The 19196-nt window shown below is 34.4% G+C and overlaps 1 protein-coding gene across 3 annotated transcripts in view; it reads left to right on the top strand.

Moving 5' to 3' along the window:
- Positions 1–19196, top strand: part of FSTL5 (follistatin like 5) — an 865385-nt gene that overhangs the window by 240064 nt on the left and 606125 nt on the right. For all 3 annotated transcript variants that reach the window (XM_003418490.3, XM_010598135.3, XM_003418489.3), the window contains exon 3: positions 9364–9612. In XM_003418490.3, coding sequence (XP_003418538.2) covers positions 9364–9612 — 249 coding nt within the window. The remainder of the gene's footprint in view (positions 1–9363; positions 9613–19196) is intronic.

Below are 19196 nucleotides of genomic sequence, written 5' to 3'. Positions count from 1 at the left end.
GGTTTATTTCAATGCCTGAAATATTTTAAGTCTCACAGATGACTTACCATATGCCTTTTCTCTCATTGCATAGATTTTGTAAAATAAAATATCGTCCCTTTATTGCTGCTCGTTGATTTAATTTCTCATTTAGAATAGGGACATATGGATACATATAGTTTATATGGATTTCCCCTAATGAAATCTTATGGTTAATAGGGATCGTGGCATATAACTACCAAACCCAATAAAATACATTTTTTTTTCTTAATCTCATTCAAAATCCTTACTGGATTAAAATGCTCACGGACAAATATTTTACTTTTATTAATTACAAGTCTTAGTGTTTTAGTCATATGAAAGAAGAAAGCCTTAAATAATACAAGGTCACCTATGGTTTCTCTTTCTCTCTCCTATGTATCTGTCCATCCATCTGCCCATCATCTATCTGTCCGTCCATCTGTCCGTCCATCCGTCCATCCATCCATCCATCTGTCCATCTACCCATCCATCCATTTATCTAATCCATCCACCCATCCATCCATCTATCTAATCCATCCATCTACCTATCATGCCAAGAGATTTCAAGCTACTAAGGAAAACTATTATGGAGTGAGACTTCTTTTGTTTCTAATCCATTTTCATCATCTAAGTAAATAAAATAGATGATGAAATTATTTTTACTGGGAAAGTGCATAACCATATATACTAATCTAGGTTTTGGTGGAGTAGAAATACTAAGTCAGTAAGAGAAACCAGGACTCTTGCATGAGACTTGGAAAGGATAAACAGAATGATTAGCGAAAACCTTTCAAACTTTGTTATCTAGGTTGGGATTAGAAAGAGTTCAAATACATGTCTTTGGCTCCTTCATCGTACTTCAGTTGAGAACATCAAATAATAAAATAATTCTGTTTTTATGTTGGTTACTCATCTCAAGCCATCTAACATCTTGATACGACATAAAAAAAAAAAAAATCACCTATACTTTCATTCGGCGACAGTGGCCAAAATTTTTTTGTGTTTAACAGAAACTATAGTTTGGATGGATGTAATTTAACTGAATTGCTGGCCTTATCGTTTTAGCTTGTTAAAAAAAAAATCCCATTGCAGAATTATATGAAGTTGCTTACAGAATTCCAAAGGATTGTCTAAAATAAGGTAGGAAAAAAGTTTCCATATTCACTGAAATGCAGATGTATGACCGTTCAAACTGTCTTTCAGTAACACACACTGGGCACACCTTCAGTCGGGCAACTTTACTGTGACCAGCTTCACCAAGTAGCAGATATCCAATCATTAAAGCTTCTGAAAAGATCATGCTGTGCTCAGTCTTCTGCAGACGTTGGAATATTTTTTTGAACTAGCGCTTGTCCTAAAGTTTGTGAAGACTGAATGTGCTTTGTTAGACTCTACAGTTTGCAAAAGGGAATTGTATGCTGAGAGATTCATATATTTTCCAGATATGGGTAGCAAGGTGTCACCAAAATATTTTACTGACTTTTAAACCAAAATGTTTAATTATATTAATGTGGGAAATTTGTTTTTATTGTTTGTTTAGTTTTGTTTTGCAGTTAAGGGATATAATTACATAGTGAATATACTTGAAAATTTTAAGAATATTATTTGGTAACACATATTTTAACACTCCTCTTAATATATTTCTAATATCTGTAAAAAAAAAAGGAAAGTGGAATTATCAAAGGCAGTTCTTTATTAATTTCAATGATTTTACATCAATATATTCTATGTGCTAAATCTGTAGTAATTGATGATTCTTAATAATTGCCACTTTTGTTAACCATATTCTCCATATTGTGTACTTTCTGTGCATCATTTTGCTCAACAATCATATGGCATTATTGTGATGATTGTCCTTATTATCAGCACTTTATTTATTCAAATAATATTTTTTGAGTCCCACTATGTTCTACTTAGATGATGAAATTGAGGCTCAACAATCGTAACTAAATTGCCTAAAATCATAATTGTAGTGACAGTGAGAGTGAAAATAAATGAGTCTGTATTTTTAAAGCCCATATTTGTAACCACTGCTGTCATTAGGTGCTGTCAAGTCAGTTCTGTCTCATAACGACTCCATGTACAACAGAACGAAACACTGCTCGGTTTTGTGCCATCCTCAGAATCTTTGTTATGCTTGAGCCCATTGTTGCAGCCATTGTGTCAATCCATCTTGTTGAGGGTTTTCCTCTTTTTTGCAGGCCCTCTACTTTGCCAAGCATGATGTCTTTCTCCAGGGGCTGATAACACGTCCAAAATATGTGAGATGTAGTCTTGCCATCCTTGTTTCTAAGGAGCTTTCTGGTTGTGCGTCTTTCTAGGCAGATTTGTTCTTTTTTTTGTCAGTCCATGGTACATTCAGTATTCTTCGCCAGCATCACAATTCAAAGACATCAATTCTTCTCTGGTCTTTCTTATTCACCATCCAGCTTTCAGGTGCATATGAGGCAATTGGAGTCACCATGGCTTGGGTCAGACACACCTTAGTCTTCAAGGTGGCATCTTTGCTTTTCAACACTTTAAAGAGGTCTTTTGCAGCAGATTTGCCCAATGCAAAGTGTCATTTGATTTCTTGACTGCTGCTTCCATAGGTGTTGATTGTGGATCCAAGTAAAACAAAATCCTTGACAACCTCAATCTTTTCTTCATTTACCATGGTCCAGTTGTGAGAATTTTCGTTTTCTTTATGTTAAGGTGTAATCCATACTGAAGGCTGTGGTCTTTGATCTTCATCAGTATCTATTAGCATGACATTAAAAACTAAATGATGACAAAAGTCTTAGAAAAAAACAGCTATTTATAAAAACCTAAGTCAATGTTATTTTTAATTTTACATAGCTGAGGCCAAGCATTATTATAAAAATAATTGTTTTGGATGAGAGCAAATCTAGAGATGATTTATTAATTCCCTGTTTTTTTTACCATTACAAAATCAGGCCTAAAGATACTGCAGCCTGGCTAATGTCAGACAAATCTTTAATGAAAAAGCAAAGACTTAAATCCTGTTCTATGGCCAAAAATGTGTTTCTCTTTTTACCAAATTTGCTTAACATTTGCATTTTATACTTTTAATTGTAAGGCAATTAACAATTCCAGTAAATTGCCACTCCAAAGCAATTGCTATGTTTATGTTCCTCTACAACGATTAGATGCAGTTAGCTCATCTTCCTCTACTATTATTGTTTTAAGCCTAGCATTAGTTTCTATCCAATACCTTGTGTATGCCCATATCAACCTTCTGAACTCCATCCATTCTTCAGTCTTTTCCTCAAACTATGATATCGTAAGTTGTCTATGAGGTCTGTTACTATCCATCTCACTTTCCTTTATGCTCCTAAATCTTCACATCTCTGCTCAGGCATATTCAAAGGAAAAAAAAAATTGCTATTGAGTTGATTTTCTGCCTTATATTCTACCTTATTCACTTTGAATCCCACAGTGTAAGGAAATTATTAATGACTGTTCTTTTTCTATATCCCGTAACAACTAATTTTATTAAAGGTTATTTCATTTTAGATCCACTCTAAGTTAAATATCTGCCTGATAAAGAGTATCTTATATAAATAATTCTGAAGAAAATTGCATCATGATTGGGAATCATAAAAGACCACGTCTTTAATCTTTTAATGTCTTATCTATTTTTTAAATCTGTTTGAGGAATTTTTGTAATGCTGTGAAGTCATTCTGCACTCAAGGGCAAGTTTCATAATCTCTTCTGACGTCTATTTTGGTCTTTTTTTCTTTCTTGTTTTTTTCATTGTCTTTATTTTCTTCAAGTATAATGTCATTGAAGTCACTCTACAACCCTTCTGGTGTTGTCATTAGCGCTCAGTGTATTAAATCTATTTTTCATATGGTCTCTAAATTTAGGCAGGATGTATTCCAGATTGTTCCTTGGCTCTCTTGGATTTGCCTTGATTTTCTTCAACTCAATTTGAACTTGCCATGAGCAATTCGAGGTCTGTTCTGCAGTTAACCCCTGGATTTTTCTTGACTAATAGTATCGAGTTTCTCCATTATTTCTTTCGCCAGCTATAGTATATTTGATTCTTGTGTAAAGCATTTGGTGAGATCTATGTACTTTTCCACATGTGTATAGTCATCTTTTGTGTTATTAAAAAAAAAAAGAAAAGAAGTCTGATGACTAAGTCATGGGTCTTGTAGAATTCTGTCTTGTAATCTCTAGTATTGGTCCTATCATCAAGGCCATATTTTCCAACTGCTGATCCTTTTTTGTTTGTTTGTTTCCCATTTACCAATCTCAATCACTAGTACAGGTAGTCCTCAACTTATGATATATCTGAGTTACAAGGAGCCAAACTTACAACTGTGTGTTTTGTTTTTGTGTACATCTTATCATTAGTAATATGTCCTACATACAATGTTGCAGTGCATAATATGCTGATATTGTCATTCTCAGATGTAATGTTTCCAGTTCCCAAAGACAAATAAAGATTGGATTTATAAAGATATTGATTATAAAATGCAATAATAATGAAAACTAAAAAAAAAAAATGAAGTATTCAACTTATGTCAGAACTGACTTATGATGGAGTCGTTGGAACAGAACACTGTTATAAGTCAGAAACTACCAGTAATTATTAATACATCTTGATTGCACATTTGATCATTTTCAGATTGCTGTAGTTTATAAAAACCTTCAATTTCTTCATCTTTGGCATTTGTGGTTGCTGCATAAATTTGAATAATGGAAGAACTAATGAAGCAAAAGACCTGAACAGAAGATTTCAAAGAGCAGCTTCAGATGACAAAGTAAAGTATTATAATAAAATGTGCAAAGATCTGGTGTCAGAAAACCAAAAGGGTCAAACATGATCAGCATTTTTCAAGCTGAAAGAATTGAAGAGAAAATTCAAGCTATAAGTTACAATATTGATGGATTCTGTGGACTAATAATTAAATGATCCAGAAAGCATCCAAAAAAGATGGGAAGAATACACAGAGCCACTGTACTAAGAAGAATTGTTCAGTGTTCAACAATCTCAGGAGGTAGCAGAACCACTGGTACTGAAGGAAGAAGTACAGGCCTTGTTGAAGGCGTTGGCAAAAAACAAAGCTCCAGGAATTGATTGAATACCAATTGAGATGCTTCAACAAACAGATGCAATGCTGGAAGCACTTAGTGCTCTATATCAAGAAATTTGGAAGACAACTACGTGGCCAACTGACTGGAAGAGATCCACGCTTGTGCCCATTCCTAAGTAAGGGAATCAAACAGAATTCATAAATTATCAAACAATATCATTAATATCACACGCTTGCAAAAATTTGGCTTAAGATAATTCAAAAACAGCTTTAGCCGTACATTAACAGCCAGAAGTTCAAGCCAGATTCAGAAGAGGATGTAGAACAAGGAATACCATTGCTAATGTCAGGTGGATCTTGGCTGAAAGCAAAGAATACAGGAAAGATGTTTACCTGTGTTGTATTGGCTATATAAAGCATTCAACAACGTCATGATAAACGGTAAAGAAATTGAAGTTGCCAAGAATTTTATTTTTCTTGGATCAACAATCAATGACCATGAAGACAGCAATCAAGAAACAAAATGACATTTTGCACTGAGAAAATCTGCTGGAAATATTTTTTTTTTCAAGTGTTAAAAAGAAAAAATAAATCAATTTAATGTCTAAGGTGCACCTAACCCAAGCTATGGTATTTTCAGTCACCTCATATGCGTTTGCAAGCTGAGTGATGAAATAGGAGTACCTAGGAAGAACTGATGCATTTTGAATAGTGCTGTTGGCAAAAAATATTGACTATACCACGGACTGACTGCCAGAAGAAGAAACAAATCTGTCTTGGAGAATGTACAACCGGAATACATCTTAAAAGCAAAGATTCCCTACTTTGGACATGTCATCAGGAGGGATGTTGGAGAAAGATGTCATGTTTGATAAAGCAGAGGGTCAGAAAAAAGAAAAAAACCCTCAAGAGGTCGATTGACAGTCACTGCAACAATGGGCTCCCACGCACCAAAGATCGTGAGGATGGTGTAGGACTGGGCAATGTTTCATTCTATTATAGATATCATCATGGTACGTTGGAACCAACTTGACAAACTTAACAACAATGGCATGAAGTCGCAGAAATGATAAAATATATATATATATATATTTTAAATATATAGGTCATTTTGTAAACAAATATTTTAGCAAGTCATACCATAGCAGGATGTAAGATCTTGATTAAAATTCACTTAGTGTGTTATCTGACTGAATGTACTTAAAAGAAATCTTTGACGTGTTGATCAGATTAAATTGATTTAATCTCAGCTGAAAGTTAAATTCAGCATTAGTCATGGATAATTACTGTCAGAAAGGATATGTTCTAGCTATTCATTTACATAATACGGGCTTTCTTTGAGATTGCATATGAGTTAATTATACTTTCTTTAATTGTAGCAGCTACATGCAATACTCAGCTTCTAGCTACTGTAAAAAGTTCATTAACTTCTAGAAAATGGCCAATATTCTAATGCCAATACCTGATTTGGAGCATAGGCTTTACAGCAAGGGCTTACAAGGAGAAAATCTGGGAAAGACACTTAGTGGCTTAGATATACCAGATACAACCACGTCTTACAAAGACCCCCTCCCAAAAGGGGAAATGGCGCTGCGTTAATTACTGCCTCAACCATTTACTAAAATGTAGAGTGAGCGGATTCTCTTGATAAAACTTTGTTTCATTTTTTGATAATAAAAAAATACAAGATGCAAAAGTATACGAATGACTATGTAAATCAAAGTACTGTAGTGTAATAGGAGCCCCATTTAAAAAAACAAAAACAAAAACCCTTTGCCTTTGAGTCAATTCCGACTCATAGAGGCCCTAAGGGACAGAGTAGAACTGACCTGACCCATGGGTGATGAAATATTTTATCTAGAGTTTGTATAAATCTTGGTATAAAGAAGGGGGGGCAACAATAGATTTTCCACATTGAAATCAGTCTTATTATTTTATAGTCATAATTGATATGATTTTTGGTCTTTCTTTTTTAATGTATTAGACATTAAAAAAGCAGTAACAACAATTTGCACAGTATCATATAACCCTAGGTAATTAACTGTATCCCTTTTTTATATCTTTTTTCTAGTCTCTTCCAAATGCTTTCATAATTTTACATGGTTTTAATCATAACATAAACTTTTCATCTTTTCCATTTAACAGAATTTCATAACTATTAATCTAGTCTATTTCATAGCATTGTAATTATTTTTAATTATAATTATAAACTAGTATCTTATTAAGTCAGTGATCTTCACAGTGTGGTCCCTGAAGCAGTAGCATCTTCTGTTAACTTATTGGAAATATCAATTTTTGGTGTATCACAGACCTACTGTCCAGAAACTCCAAAGATGGGGCCAGGTCTGTGTTTTAATAAATCCTTTAGGTCAACATAATGCATGTTAAAATTGGAGAACTACTGCATTAAATATATTTTCCCAAAATTTACTAAAGCATTTACATGAGTTATTATTGATTGCTTTAAATAACACTTACACTGGGAATTCTTATTCAAAAATTGTATATTCTTTTTCTTCTTTTTTGTTTTAACTTTTATAGAAACTTTCTCAATAATTAGAATAAGGTATCAAAAATACAAATATTTTAAAAATGTTTTCGAGAATATTCCAATTTAGCTTGCTATCAAAAATATAAATTAGTTTTTTTAGCAAAACATTGGTATTGTTGATTTTTTTGCTAATTACCTTGATAATTTAAATTTCACTTGAAAATAAAGCATAATATCAAAATAAAATTACTGCATGGATTTCACTTTAAGAAAACTAAGAAAATATGTTCTTTAAATGTTTTTTCTTTTATGTATTTCTGTCCTTGTAAAAATCAGTTTCCAAAGAGAAAGTAGTAATAATGACTAACATTACTTTTGTCCCTATTTTACTTTTGACAAAACTGAAGAACAGATGTGTTAGGTATTTGCCCAAGTTCCTCAGCTTGCAGTTGGTGATGCTGTGATTTAAACTATCAGAATCCATATTTTTAATCATTATGATACTATTATATACAAAGATGGCTTAAAACTGACATGATGAAAACAAACACTATATAAGAACGTTACTATAATTTAAGTTTATGATTTCTTGAATCTTTCCTTTAATTTTCTCTTTTATCCTATATAAAACCGAAAAAATCCATTGCTGTTGAATTGATTCTAACTCGTGGTGGCCCTACAGGAGAGAGTAGGGCAGCCCCATAGGGCTTCCAAGGGGCGACTGGAGGATTCAAACTGGTGACCTTTCTGTTAACAGCCAGACTCTTAACCACTGTGTCGCCAGGGCTCCGATAATACCATATAGGTGTCATCGACAGTATTTGTGTATTTTGCAGAAGGAAATACCCTCTCTATGTGCTGAAAGCCTTTTTTTGGATCAGAAAAGTGTATGCAGCTAATGCTACCTGAAAATAAAGGTTAACCCTTTTTTAGACTTATTTCCAAAGGAAACACACTCACGTTAGTGTTCATTTTGCCACCATATTTCCATTTCCAGTCAAGTAAGTTCTCAAAGGAGGAATGTCAAACCTATTAGAAAATCAAAAGGGAATGATATTGCTTAGCTCTCTCTCAGCGCAAGACCCCTGGACCCACCTATGCTTTTCTTATGCCAGTGGACACTGTTAGAATGAATAGGTAACCAGAAAAGCCAAATTGCCATGGGTTGTTCTTTTTGTCATGAAATGCATCAGTGATTGTCAAGTGGCAAAGGTCGAAACAAGAATGAGTCATCATTCAGAACCTACTAAGGAGTTTTCAGGACACAATTATTTTCTGTTTCTTCTTCCCCTCATTTGCACCTTATGTTTATACATAACCTATATTCATCCAGAAATCTGCTAACGTAAGATCTGACTTTTATTAAGCACTTAATATGACCAGGGATAACTCTAAAGGCTCTCTGTAGATTTTTACATGTAATATTTAGTACAATTCTGGGAGACAGTTAATACAATGATCCCCATGTTATATATGGGGCAATCTGGCACAGAGACGTAATTTCCAAAGACATAAAGCTAGCAAGAAGTAGAGTAAGGACTTGAACTCAGGCTGCTTACCTCTAGAGATATTGCTTGTAAGTACCACACTGCTCCTTGGGGCTAGAGTGGGAGAAGAGGACTCAGGTGAGGAAGGAAAAGAGGGGACATGCTGGGTGAGTGCATTTTGAAAAAGTTCACCTGAGGTTCTGGAACAAGCCCCCCAGCCACTGAAAACAGCAATGGAACCCCAATCATACTATAATTCTCTTAGAACTTCTTTTCTTCTTATTTGATACTTTGAAATGCACATATGAATCTGAATGATTCTCTGTTTTTTATCTTCAGGGTTCCTGATTCAGGACGGCCCGTTTGGATCTTGTGAAAATAAATACTGTGGTTTGGGGAGGCACTGTGTTATCAGCAGAGAGCTGGGGCGAGCAGAATGTGCCTGCATGGAGCTTTGCAAACGGCACTACAAGCCTGTGTGTGGGTCTGACGGACAATTTTATGAAAACCACTGTGAAGTGCACAGAGCTGCCTGCCTGAAAAAACAGAAGATCACCATTGTTCACAATGAAGACTGCTTCTTTAGAGGTAAGTGCAGAGTGAGCCTAAAGTGCCCTTCTGCTCCACTTCCTTCCTCTTCTCAACTAGTGCCTTTCAGTTTACACTCTAGCATGATTTGATATCAGCAAGTATCTAGAAGGTAAAGAAAAAAATGTGAGCATAATTATACCAATAAATAGTAAGAATATAGCAATTTACATGGCTACAATTCTGATGTTCAGTTTTGAGAATAAAGCTCGCCAAAATATGACTCAATATTTACTATAGCTTGGAGCATTGTACCATATGGCTTACAGATCTTGGCAGTTATTTTAGGGGTTCAGAGTGGCCAATTCCATCAATGGGCCCAATCTGCCCAGTGAAAAGCACCTGGAGTGGAAGAACTGAGGGAGGAATGAATGCCAGGCCCTGCTGTGATAGCATTCCTTTCTTCTTGATTAAAAATGGTGATTTCAGTTTGTACCACATAATTCAAATTATATGTAACCACTAAATATCCATTAGAATAACTAACCTATGAAGAACTCATGCTAAATTCAATTAGTGAACCAAGACAAAAGTAGTTTAAAAATTTAAAGTACTGATATTTACTTTTGTAAATACAGTACTTGAAATCATGGGTCATTGCTTATATGGAAAACAAACAAACAAAAATACCCTTTGAGTTGAAGTTGATTCTGACTCATAGTGACCCTGTAGGACAGAGTAGAACTGCCCCATAGGGTTTCCAAAGAGCAGCTGGTGGATTTGAACTGCCAACCCATTGGTAAGCAGCCAAGCTCTTAATCATTGTGCCACCAGGGATATTGCTGCATTTGATATTATAACTTTAATTTGATAAATTACTTTAACATGCAATACAAATGAATCATTGAGTAGCTTTAACAATATTTACATGTTTATAGATTTATTTCTTCTTTGTTTTTGCTAAAGAGAATATTTGCCTTTTAATAGTCTTGACTAACCGTGGAATTCCAAGGAGGTAAATATATGTAACTTTTATCTATCTAGTGGGTCAAGACCAACCTGATTTCTAACACTTGGTTCTATGTCATAATTTCTCAGAATGCTCCTAAAGTATGTTTAGACTTAAAAATATGTTTTACATTTTTGTTCTTAGCTTAAAGTTATGGCTGAAATATAATGTTATTACATGTCACTTCTCTACCTATTAATGTAAATTAAAAGTTTAATAAAAATTATTTTTAAAACTTGATAAAATTGAAGTATTTCCAAGGTAACAAGAAAAAAAAAATGATACGCAGAGCTTTTCAAATGAAGAAGATGCAATGCTTTGTATTCATGTGGCTGTTAGGAGGCTTTTTACATAGTGACATAAAATTAGAACAGTTTCCTTACCGTAATGCGCTATGTGACCTTAAATATCTGTGCAGAGAAATGCACGAGAAAGGACAGCAGTTGTTTTACTTTAATGTTCAGTTTTTTCTTCCCTTCTATCATATCTATCTTAAAAGTAGGTAAAATTGGCTCTATTAACATGGTACTTTGAAGCTCACTGAAGGGCATTTCTTCTCCCATTCTGATGTGAGATAGTACAGTGGAAATACTTTACTGTATTCCACTGATACGTGATAGAATAAGCTATATTTAGGGTTGCTATGAGTCGGAATTTTTTTTTTTTTAATGAGTCGGAATTAGCTTGACGGCAACAGGTTTGGTTTCAGTTTTTTGCTTAGGTAAATAATATGCCTTTAAGTTAATTTTGAATCATATTTTGCATCTGAGGCTTTGTATACCCAACACCCAGCAATTTATCAATAGAAACATATATTGTTAAATATTATGTAGAAAAAATATGGCATATTTTATGTTCCACTTAATAGCCAGATGCCTAGGCATAATGTGAACTAAATATGTAAATCAGCCTAGAAATAGATGGATAGAACATAGCCAGGAATCTTGTCTTCCCTTTAAGTTTACCTCATAAAAAATAGTTTGAAACATTTCTGTCCTCCATACTTACAATATTTATTATAAGTATGATTCTTTTAAAAATACATTATCATCATACATACTATTAAAATGTCGTTTCTCTTTGTGGGTTATTTACCCAGGGTTAGTGAGTTTCCCAGGTCTCAGAATTTGAGGGTCAATGAAAAAGAGGAAGACACTCAGTGAGGTGGATTGACACAGTGGCTGCAACAATGGGCCCAAGCATAACAACGATTGTGGGCATGGTGCAGGACCCGGCAGTGTTTCTTTCTGTTGTACATAGGGTCACTATGAGTCGTAACTGACTCGATGGCACCTAACAACAACAGCAACAGAATTTGTGAATCTGGTGTTTGATCATTTTGGTGTTTTGCCTAACATACATGTAACTCACAAAATGCTTTCATTTCAGCAGAGGTAAGCAAACAGAACAGAACAAAACAATAAATTGCCTGTCTTATTAGTGTGCATTTTGCCAAGGTTTGGGTATAATAAAAGATTCTGTAAAGCTGAAGCCTAAAGTTGTTGTGATGGCTAAAATCCATTCTTATGACTGTGAATTATCTTTTCTGTGGAACTTCAGCAAGTTATTTGTTTCCAGAAATAGCCCAAAGAAAGAAACAAATCAAAATATTAAATTCATGAACTCCAAAAGAACTTATGTTTAATTAGATATTTTTAAAAAGAAAAATCAGAACAAATAAACAAAAAACAGTATCAAGGTAATGTGTTTCCTCCTCAGAAAACACATATGCTACTTTTAGATCTAACAAAAGTGATGATGAAAATCTTAGAACAGGGTCGGCAAACTAAAACTCATATGCAAAATCCAACCCACAGACTACTTTTAGAAATGAAATTTTATTGGAACACAGTCACACCCATTTGGTCAGGTACTGTGGTGGGATGCTTTTCACTACAAAGGTAGAATTGAGTGGTTGAAGCAGAGGTCTTACAGCCCATAACACCTAAAATATTTTTATCTTGTCCTTTATAGGAAAAGTTTGCTGAGCCCTTGCTTAGACTATTACTGATGCCTTAAAATGTAGTTTAAAAAATATTTTCCGATCCTTACAAACATGCTCACACACATGTACGCACACATCAGTACAAGTAAAACTGGGGAAATCTGAACAAGATTGGTGATTCTATGCATGTCAGTGGTACCGTACTACAGGCTTGCCAGGTGTTACCATGGGGATAAACGGGATAAAGGGTATGTGGGCCTTCTGTGTTATTTCTTACAAGAGCTCAGTAATCTCTATTATTCAAATTATCTTATATCAAAATTAAAGTTTAATTAAAAAGTTACTGGAAAAATATTAGCAAATCCTTAAAAATAAGTTTAAAGTAAGTAGATTTTGCTTTACTCATTACTTATTTGGACTATGATATAAGCCCTATTTGCTTTATATATTGAACTTATCAAATACATGCTTAGCAATTATATTTAACCTTATTAAAAATAGATTATATATATATATATACAGTCATGTGTATTGATTCATTTTTAAATTAAGATGAGAAGCCACACCTAAAACATATTTAAAAAAATTTGCTTTTGAGTCAGCTCCAACCCCTGGTGATCCCATTTGTGTCAGAGTAGAACTGTGGTGCTCCATGGGGTTTCTGATGGGTAATTTTTCAGTTAGATTGCCAGACTCTTCTTCCAAGGTGCCATTGGGTGGACCCAAACCTCCAAAATTTAGGCTAGCAACCCAGTATTTTAGGCATTTGCACCACCCAGGGACTTCAGAATATAATACGTACATTAATAATGATATCTATACATATATCTTCATTCTATTATTTGTGTTTTAAAATATTTAAATGTTTCTGTAGTATGCTCAGCAATTATTATCCCCCCCCAAAAAAACCTATTGCCGTGAAGTGGATTTCAGCTCATAGCAACCCTATAGGACACAGTAGAACTGCCCCGTAAGGTTTCCAAGGAGCACCTGGTGGATTCGAACTGTGACATTTTGGTTTGCAGCTATAGCTCTTAACCACTACACCACCAGGGTTTCTGCAATTACTGTTAGTGACTCTTAAATAAAAACCAGTATGATTTGTGATACTATAGATAAAAAAAATAAGACACACAAAATACCCATGAACATATTTTCTCATTATTCTATTCAAATTTTTGATTATGAAATAACTAGTTATAAAAAATATAGAAAGCTGTAGCATTTGTTTATCAGCAATGAATACTTGATGATAGTGCTTAAGGTAACATAAAACATTCTATTTCTATTTAACACCTAATTACATAGTTTTGTGATAAGACAGTTTTGCTTTACATCACTCCCCCCCACAAAGTGTTTTCTGACTACAGTAATTCATATCATCGGTTACAATAAGTACAGTTTCTTCTCACCCTGGCAGTAGGTGAGTCTGTAGTAGAAAAGAGTTTACTTACTCAGAATGTAGATGTAAGCCAGAGGAAGAAACTCAAGATACAACCTAAACCAAAATGAACCGACAATTAAAACTTTCATGAGAAAGTCAATTGAACAGAAACCCTTTTGCCATTTACTGTGCTGAGAATAAAACTGCCATAAAGGCAAAATGTTCTGTGCATTTAAATGTCTACAAGAAACAATAACAACTTAGGAAATATGGTCATTACAGCTATATGTGTGCTATTTGATTGAGATCTGACATTGTTTCCTTTCTCTTTTTTTGTATAATCTGGAGAGATACTCAAATTCAAGTTCCTTTTTTTTTTTAAAATCAGTACTTTTAACTGATTTTTTTTTTTTTTAAAGAAAGTACTTGTAGACCCTAAAAAAAAAACATAGAAAATTGGGCTGCCAATAATATTATAATATCAGTAAATGCCATGGCTAAGATGTAGCTGAAAGTTGATTTTTTTAAAGGGTGTCTTTGTAAAGCTTCCATGTTATATTTAAACAGCCTTTTGTAACATTTCAGAAAAAGCAGTTTGGGTAAATATACAATCTTGGAAAAATAAAACTACAGGTTTTATTGTTTTGTTTTAGTATCAGCCCATTGAAATGGCAGTGAAAGGAGCACCTTGGTCATGTAGAAACGTACGTTAACTCTTTCAAGCCCAGCATGCTGAGGCTCAGAGGACAGCAATGATAGAAGTATCTTGGATGGTATTTATTTCAGATCATTTGCACAAATATTATTTATTTGTATAATAAAAAACCAACGAACTATAGAGAAAGCAACCATCCTACGGTTTAAAAAGGCCTGCCAGCATTCACGTAACAAGTTAATACCCAGCTGGAACGGAAACCCAGGGCTCCTGGATTCTCACGGGCTGCGTGTGTGCTTCGAATGTCTCTACTTCAGCCTGGAGGGCTGTCACATCTGACTTGCCTACGGCTTCTTGTGTGTGTTTGCTTGTTTTGCTTTACTTTTAATAGTCATTTCCATGTGAATATCTCACAACGTTTAAAAACAATCTTGCTCTCTATAGCCTTTGCGAAGAATAAATAATGTATTTAGCACAGTTCTTGGCCAATAGAACAGAAAAGGAGATAATTATAGGGTTTACGTTGGAACTTGTATACATATTTGATTGTAATAATTTTCTGGACCTGAATGTGTGAGGTCACATATGTCATCTAACAGGTTGTAGTCTTATATCAAAAGAGCCTGCTCACATTATTACAGAACTTAATTTTCCAGATTATAATAATCTAATTAATGATAGTAAATTTTCTAATTTTAGGTAAGTCTTAAGAAAAAATCATTAGCTTGAGTTTGGAAACATACATTATAGGTCATTTTTGCTTATCTTCTTATACTATAAATAGAACATCTGCAAGAGCTAAAACTTAACGCCATTTTCCCTGGGGATAAGGGAGGGGAGCTGCAGAGAGGATAAAGTAGGCTTCTTATTGCATTCAGTATCTTCTGTTGAACTGCCGCCTGTTTGTGAAATAGAGAAACTAAATTTTACTTTTTAGTACTTGGATAGTCTTACCTTGTTTTGGTGTTTTTTCGGCTGTATCTTTTTTTTTTTCAGTTTCAAGTTTAAAGTAATTGTGTTCGGTCATTTTTTATTTAATGTTTGCAATGGATATACACACATTCCATTAACGATTCATTCTGAACAAAATATTCATTAATAATAGATAAAAAAGAGAACAATTAGTACAAATAATTTTTTTCAAATACTGAATGTGATATTTCTGTAAGTTACAAATTGCAGAAAAATGCAGAACATTTTTTACAAATATCACTTTTTAACCTAGTTAATTTTTTCTTTTCCATATCTCTGGAGAAACTTTCCATTAATTACCCTCAGCATATGTAACTGGTGATAATATGGTCTAGAAAATGCAAGAGAAAATGTTTCTCTGATTTACTTTTAAAACTCTTTCTGAAAAGCACCCACAGGTATTGGAGCGTTTGAAAATGTATTAATGATAGACATGTAAAACCAAATGGGAAAAGTGAAAAGTATCTAAAAAGTGTTCACATTTAGATACTTATGTAAAAAAAAAAAAATTTTTTTTTGGAGGAATTCACAACAAATACAAGAGATTTGGCTCTTTCCAACACAATGAAAAATGCAATATTGATCATTTGATACTTGTTAAGCAAGCAAATATGAAGAACCTCTTCAAGTCAATTAACAGTAACTTACTTTAATGCAGTAACATGCAATCAGTGTGTTTTAAAGTCGACACCATATCCTCTAAGCTTGAATTGCTTATCAGCCTTCTGTGTACAAGGGAGTTTCATCTATTGCTGTCCTGTGCTCAGTCATGTGCTCCACATTTCTGGCTTTCCAGCATGCGAAGACACTGTAAGAGCTGGTTTCTCTAACCAGTGTATGATTTTCCAGTTATTAGTATAATGCCTTTCTCAAAAAAAAAAAAAAAAAAATCCCCCTGAAATCCAGACATAAGTTGTGACTATATTTTTCAGTATTTTTTCTTTCGGCCATAAAATCACTGCTGTAGTTCATGACTGGGCTTTCCCTCCAAAGCAGGGTGGAGTGTAGTTCATATTTGTAGAAATTATATTGAATCATAATTTGATTATAGTCTCAACATATGCCCTGGACATGGCATTTGTCTCTAAATTTCTTCACGATTATAACTTCCAAAATCACATAAATATATTTTAAAAAATGGCATTTACAGATTGGCCTAGCATAAAATTTTGTGATAATGGTAGAGATTTCTCAATGGAAACTTTCATTCTGTTTCTTTCTACCACAAATCAATAATGACTTTCAAAAATCATGAAAATTTTATATAGAGAAATTCTAATTTAAAAAGTGGTAAACTGGTAAATTCAAGCAATCAATACTGATTCCAAAGACTCCTTCCCAATGGACCAGAATAAGTTAGGTCTCAGATAGGAATCCCTTGATGACGGTCATTCCTTTTCATCATGCTGATGTTCTTAAGCAGCTGTCCCTAGGCAAAAAGGGTGGAACCTGCACCTCTGATACACTTAAGGTATGGCCATAATAACTTGGTTACTGCTAAGTGACAGAACCCAGAGGAAGGTTAAAATGTGGCAGATAGCCAAACCATAATTTAAAATTGAGATCAGGCTAATAAATTAAGAACATTGCCAGATTCATAGAAAAGTAAATGAAATGTTTTTACTTGTAGGCCAATGGAATATTAAAAAAAAAAAAAGATTTTCCTAGGCAGGAAATAAAATGTTTCTGATGTATAAAACCCAAAATCAAACCCATTGCTATTGAGTTGATTCTGACTCATAGCAACCCTATATAGGGTTTCCAGGGCTGTAAATCTTCATGGAAGCAGACTGCCACATTTCTCTTCCACAGAGCAGCCATTGGGTTCAAACTGCTGAACTTTCTTTTGGCTAATAGCCTGTCCCCCCAAAACTCCTTTTGTCATGTATAGATGCCCGAATTAATAGGCCAGGAAGTTGTAGATTACATGTGTTATTTCGTCCATAAAATAATTTTTAGTTAAAAATAGTACAACATAGTACATTTTTTTACTTTGCATTAATTACATGAATGGTCTTTTTTTTTTTTCCAAGTGTAATTGTTGTTACTTATTCACAGTGGGCAATATTAGGTTAATATCAGTTGTACAGAAAAAAAATATTTGGAGAAAACTAGTAAAACTTCTGTCCGATTACTTATCAGTAAGCCCTCTTAGCTGATAACGTTTCCTTGAAGAGAAAATGTAGAGCCTTAAACGGCCTGACATCAGTGCCCTCATCTTCTGATTTTGATCTTAATACTAAATTAGGACTGTTAAGACTTAGTACTATTTAGTAGCCCATAAAAATTTAATGCAGCTCAACCAAGTAAGGTTCAAGGGGATCAGTGGGTAGAACCGGTAATGTACTGGCCTTGTAAGAACATGACTGAAAAGCCATCATCACTTATTTTTTCCCTCAGCTATTTTTTTATATAGAGACTGAACCATTCTTTGTGCCAAGCAACATTCTGAACACTTGATTTGGAGACAGGTAAATGGACAAGACTTGATCATTGCCTGTATAGAGATCCCATCATGATGGAGCAGAGAAACAATAAGCAAGTAAACAAATAACTAAATTAGATATTTTAATAGTAATAAATGATATAAAAATTACCATGGAAAAGGGGTAGGGAGGTAGTAAGGTAGGCGGATGATCAGATAGTCTTTTGGGGATTTTTGAACAGAAATCATGGTTTCAGGGGACATCTAGGTCAATTGGCATAATAAAGTGTATTAAGAAAATGTTCTGCATTCCACTTTGTTGAGTGGCATCTGGGGTCTTAAAAGCTAGCAAGTGGCCATCTAAGATGCATCAATTGGTCTCAACCCACCCGAAGCAAAGAAGAATGAAGAACACCAAAGCTGTAAGGAAAATATGAGCCCAAGAGAGAGAAAGGGCCACATAAGCCAGAGACTCCATCAGCCTGAGACTAGAAGAACTAGATGATGCCTGGATACCACCAATGATGGCCCTGACGGGAACTCAACAGAGAATCCCTGAGGGAGCAGGAGAAAAGTAGAATGCAGACCTCAAATTCTAGTAAAAAGACTAGACTTAATGGTCTGACTGAGGCTGGAGGGACCCCAAAGGTCATGGTCCCTGGACTCTCTGTTAGTCCAAAACTAAAACCATTTCTGAAGCCAGTTCATCAGACATAGACTGGACTACATAAGACATAAAATGACACTGGTGAGGAGTGTGCTTCTTAGCTCAAGTAGACACATGAGACTATGTGGTTAGCTCCTGTCTGGAGAGATGAAAAGGCAGAAGAAGACAGGAGCTGATTGAATGGACATGGGAAACACAAGGTGGAGAGGAGTGTGCTGTCACATTGTAGGGAGAACAATTAGGGTCATATAACAATGTGTGTATAAGTTTTTGTATGAGAAACTGACTTGAATTGTAAACTTTCACTTAAAAAAAAGAAAAAAAAAAGTTTACAGCCTTGGAAACCTTATGTGGCACTTCTACTCTGTCTTATAGGGTTGCCTTGAGCTGGTATTGAGTGGCACTAAGTTTTGTTTTTATTTCATCAAAAATGAAATGGAATGCATAAACATTGATATGCTCGCATTAGCTCAAATGGGCTGGTATTCAGCATTCTGAATAAGATAATCAAATAGTCTACTATGCTAGGAATGATAACTTGAAAAGGAAAGGTATTGCATTCCTCATCAAAACAAATCTTTTAAGAT

Source organism: Loxodonta africana, chromosome 13 (genome assembly GCF_030014295.1).
Source record: "Loxodonta africana isolate mLoxAfr1 chromosome 13, mLoxAfr1.hap2, whole genome shotgun sequence".
Taxonomy (NCBI): Eukaryota; Metazoa; Chordata; class Mammalia; order Proboscidea; family Elephantidae; genus Loxodonta; species Loxodonta africana.
This window is presented reverse-complemented; position numbering and strand designations above follow the sequence as displayed.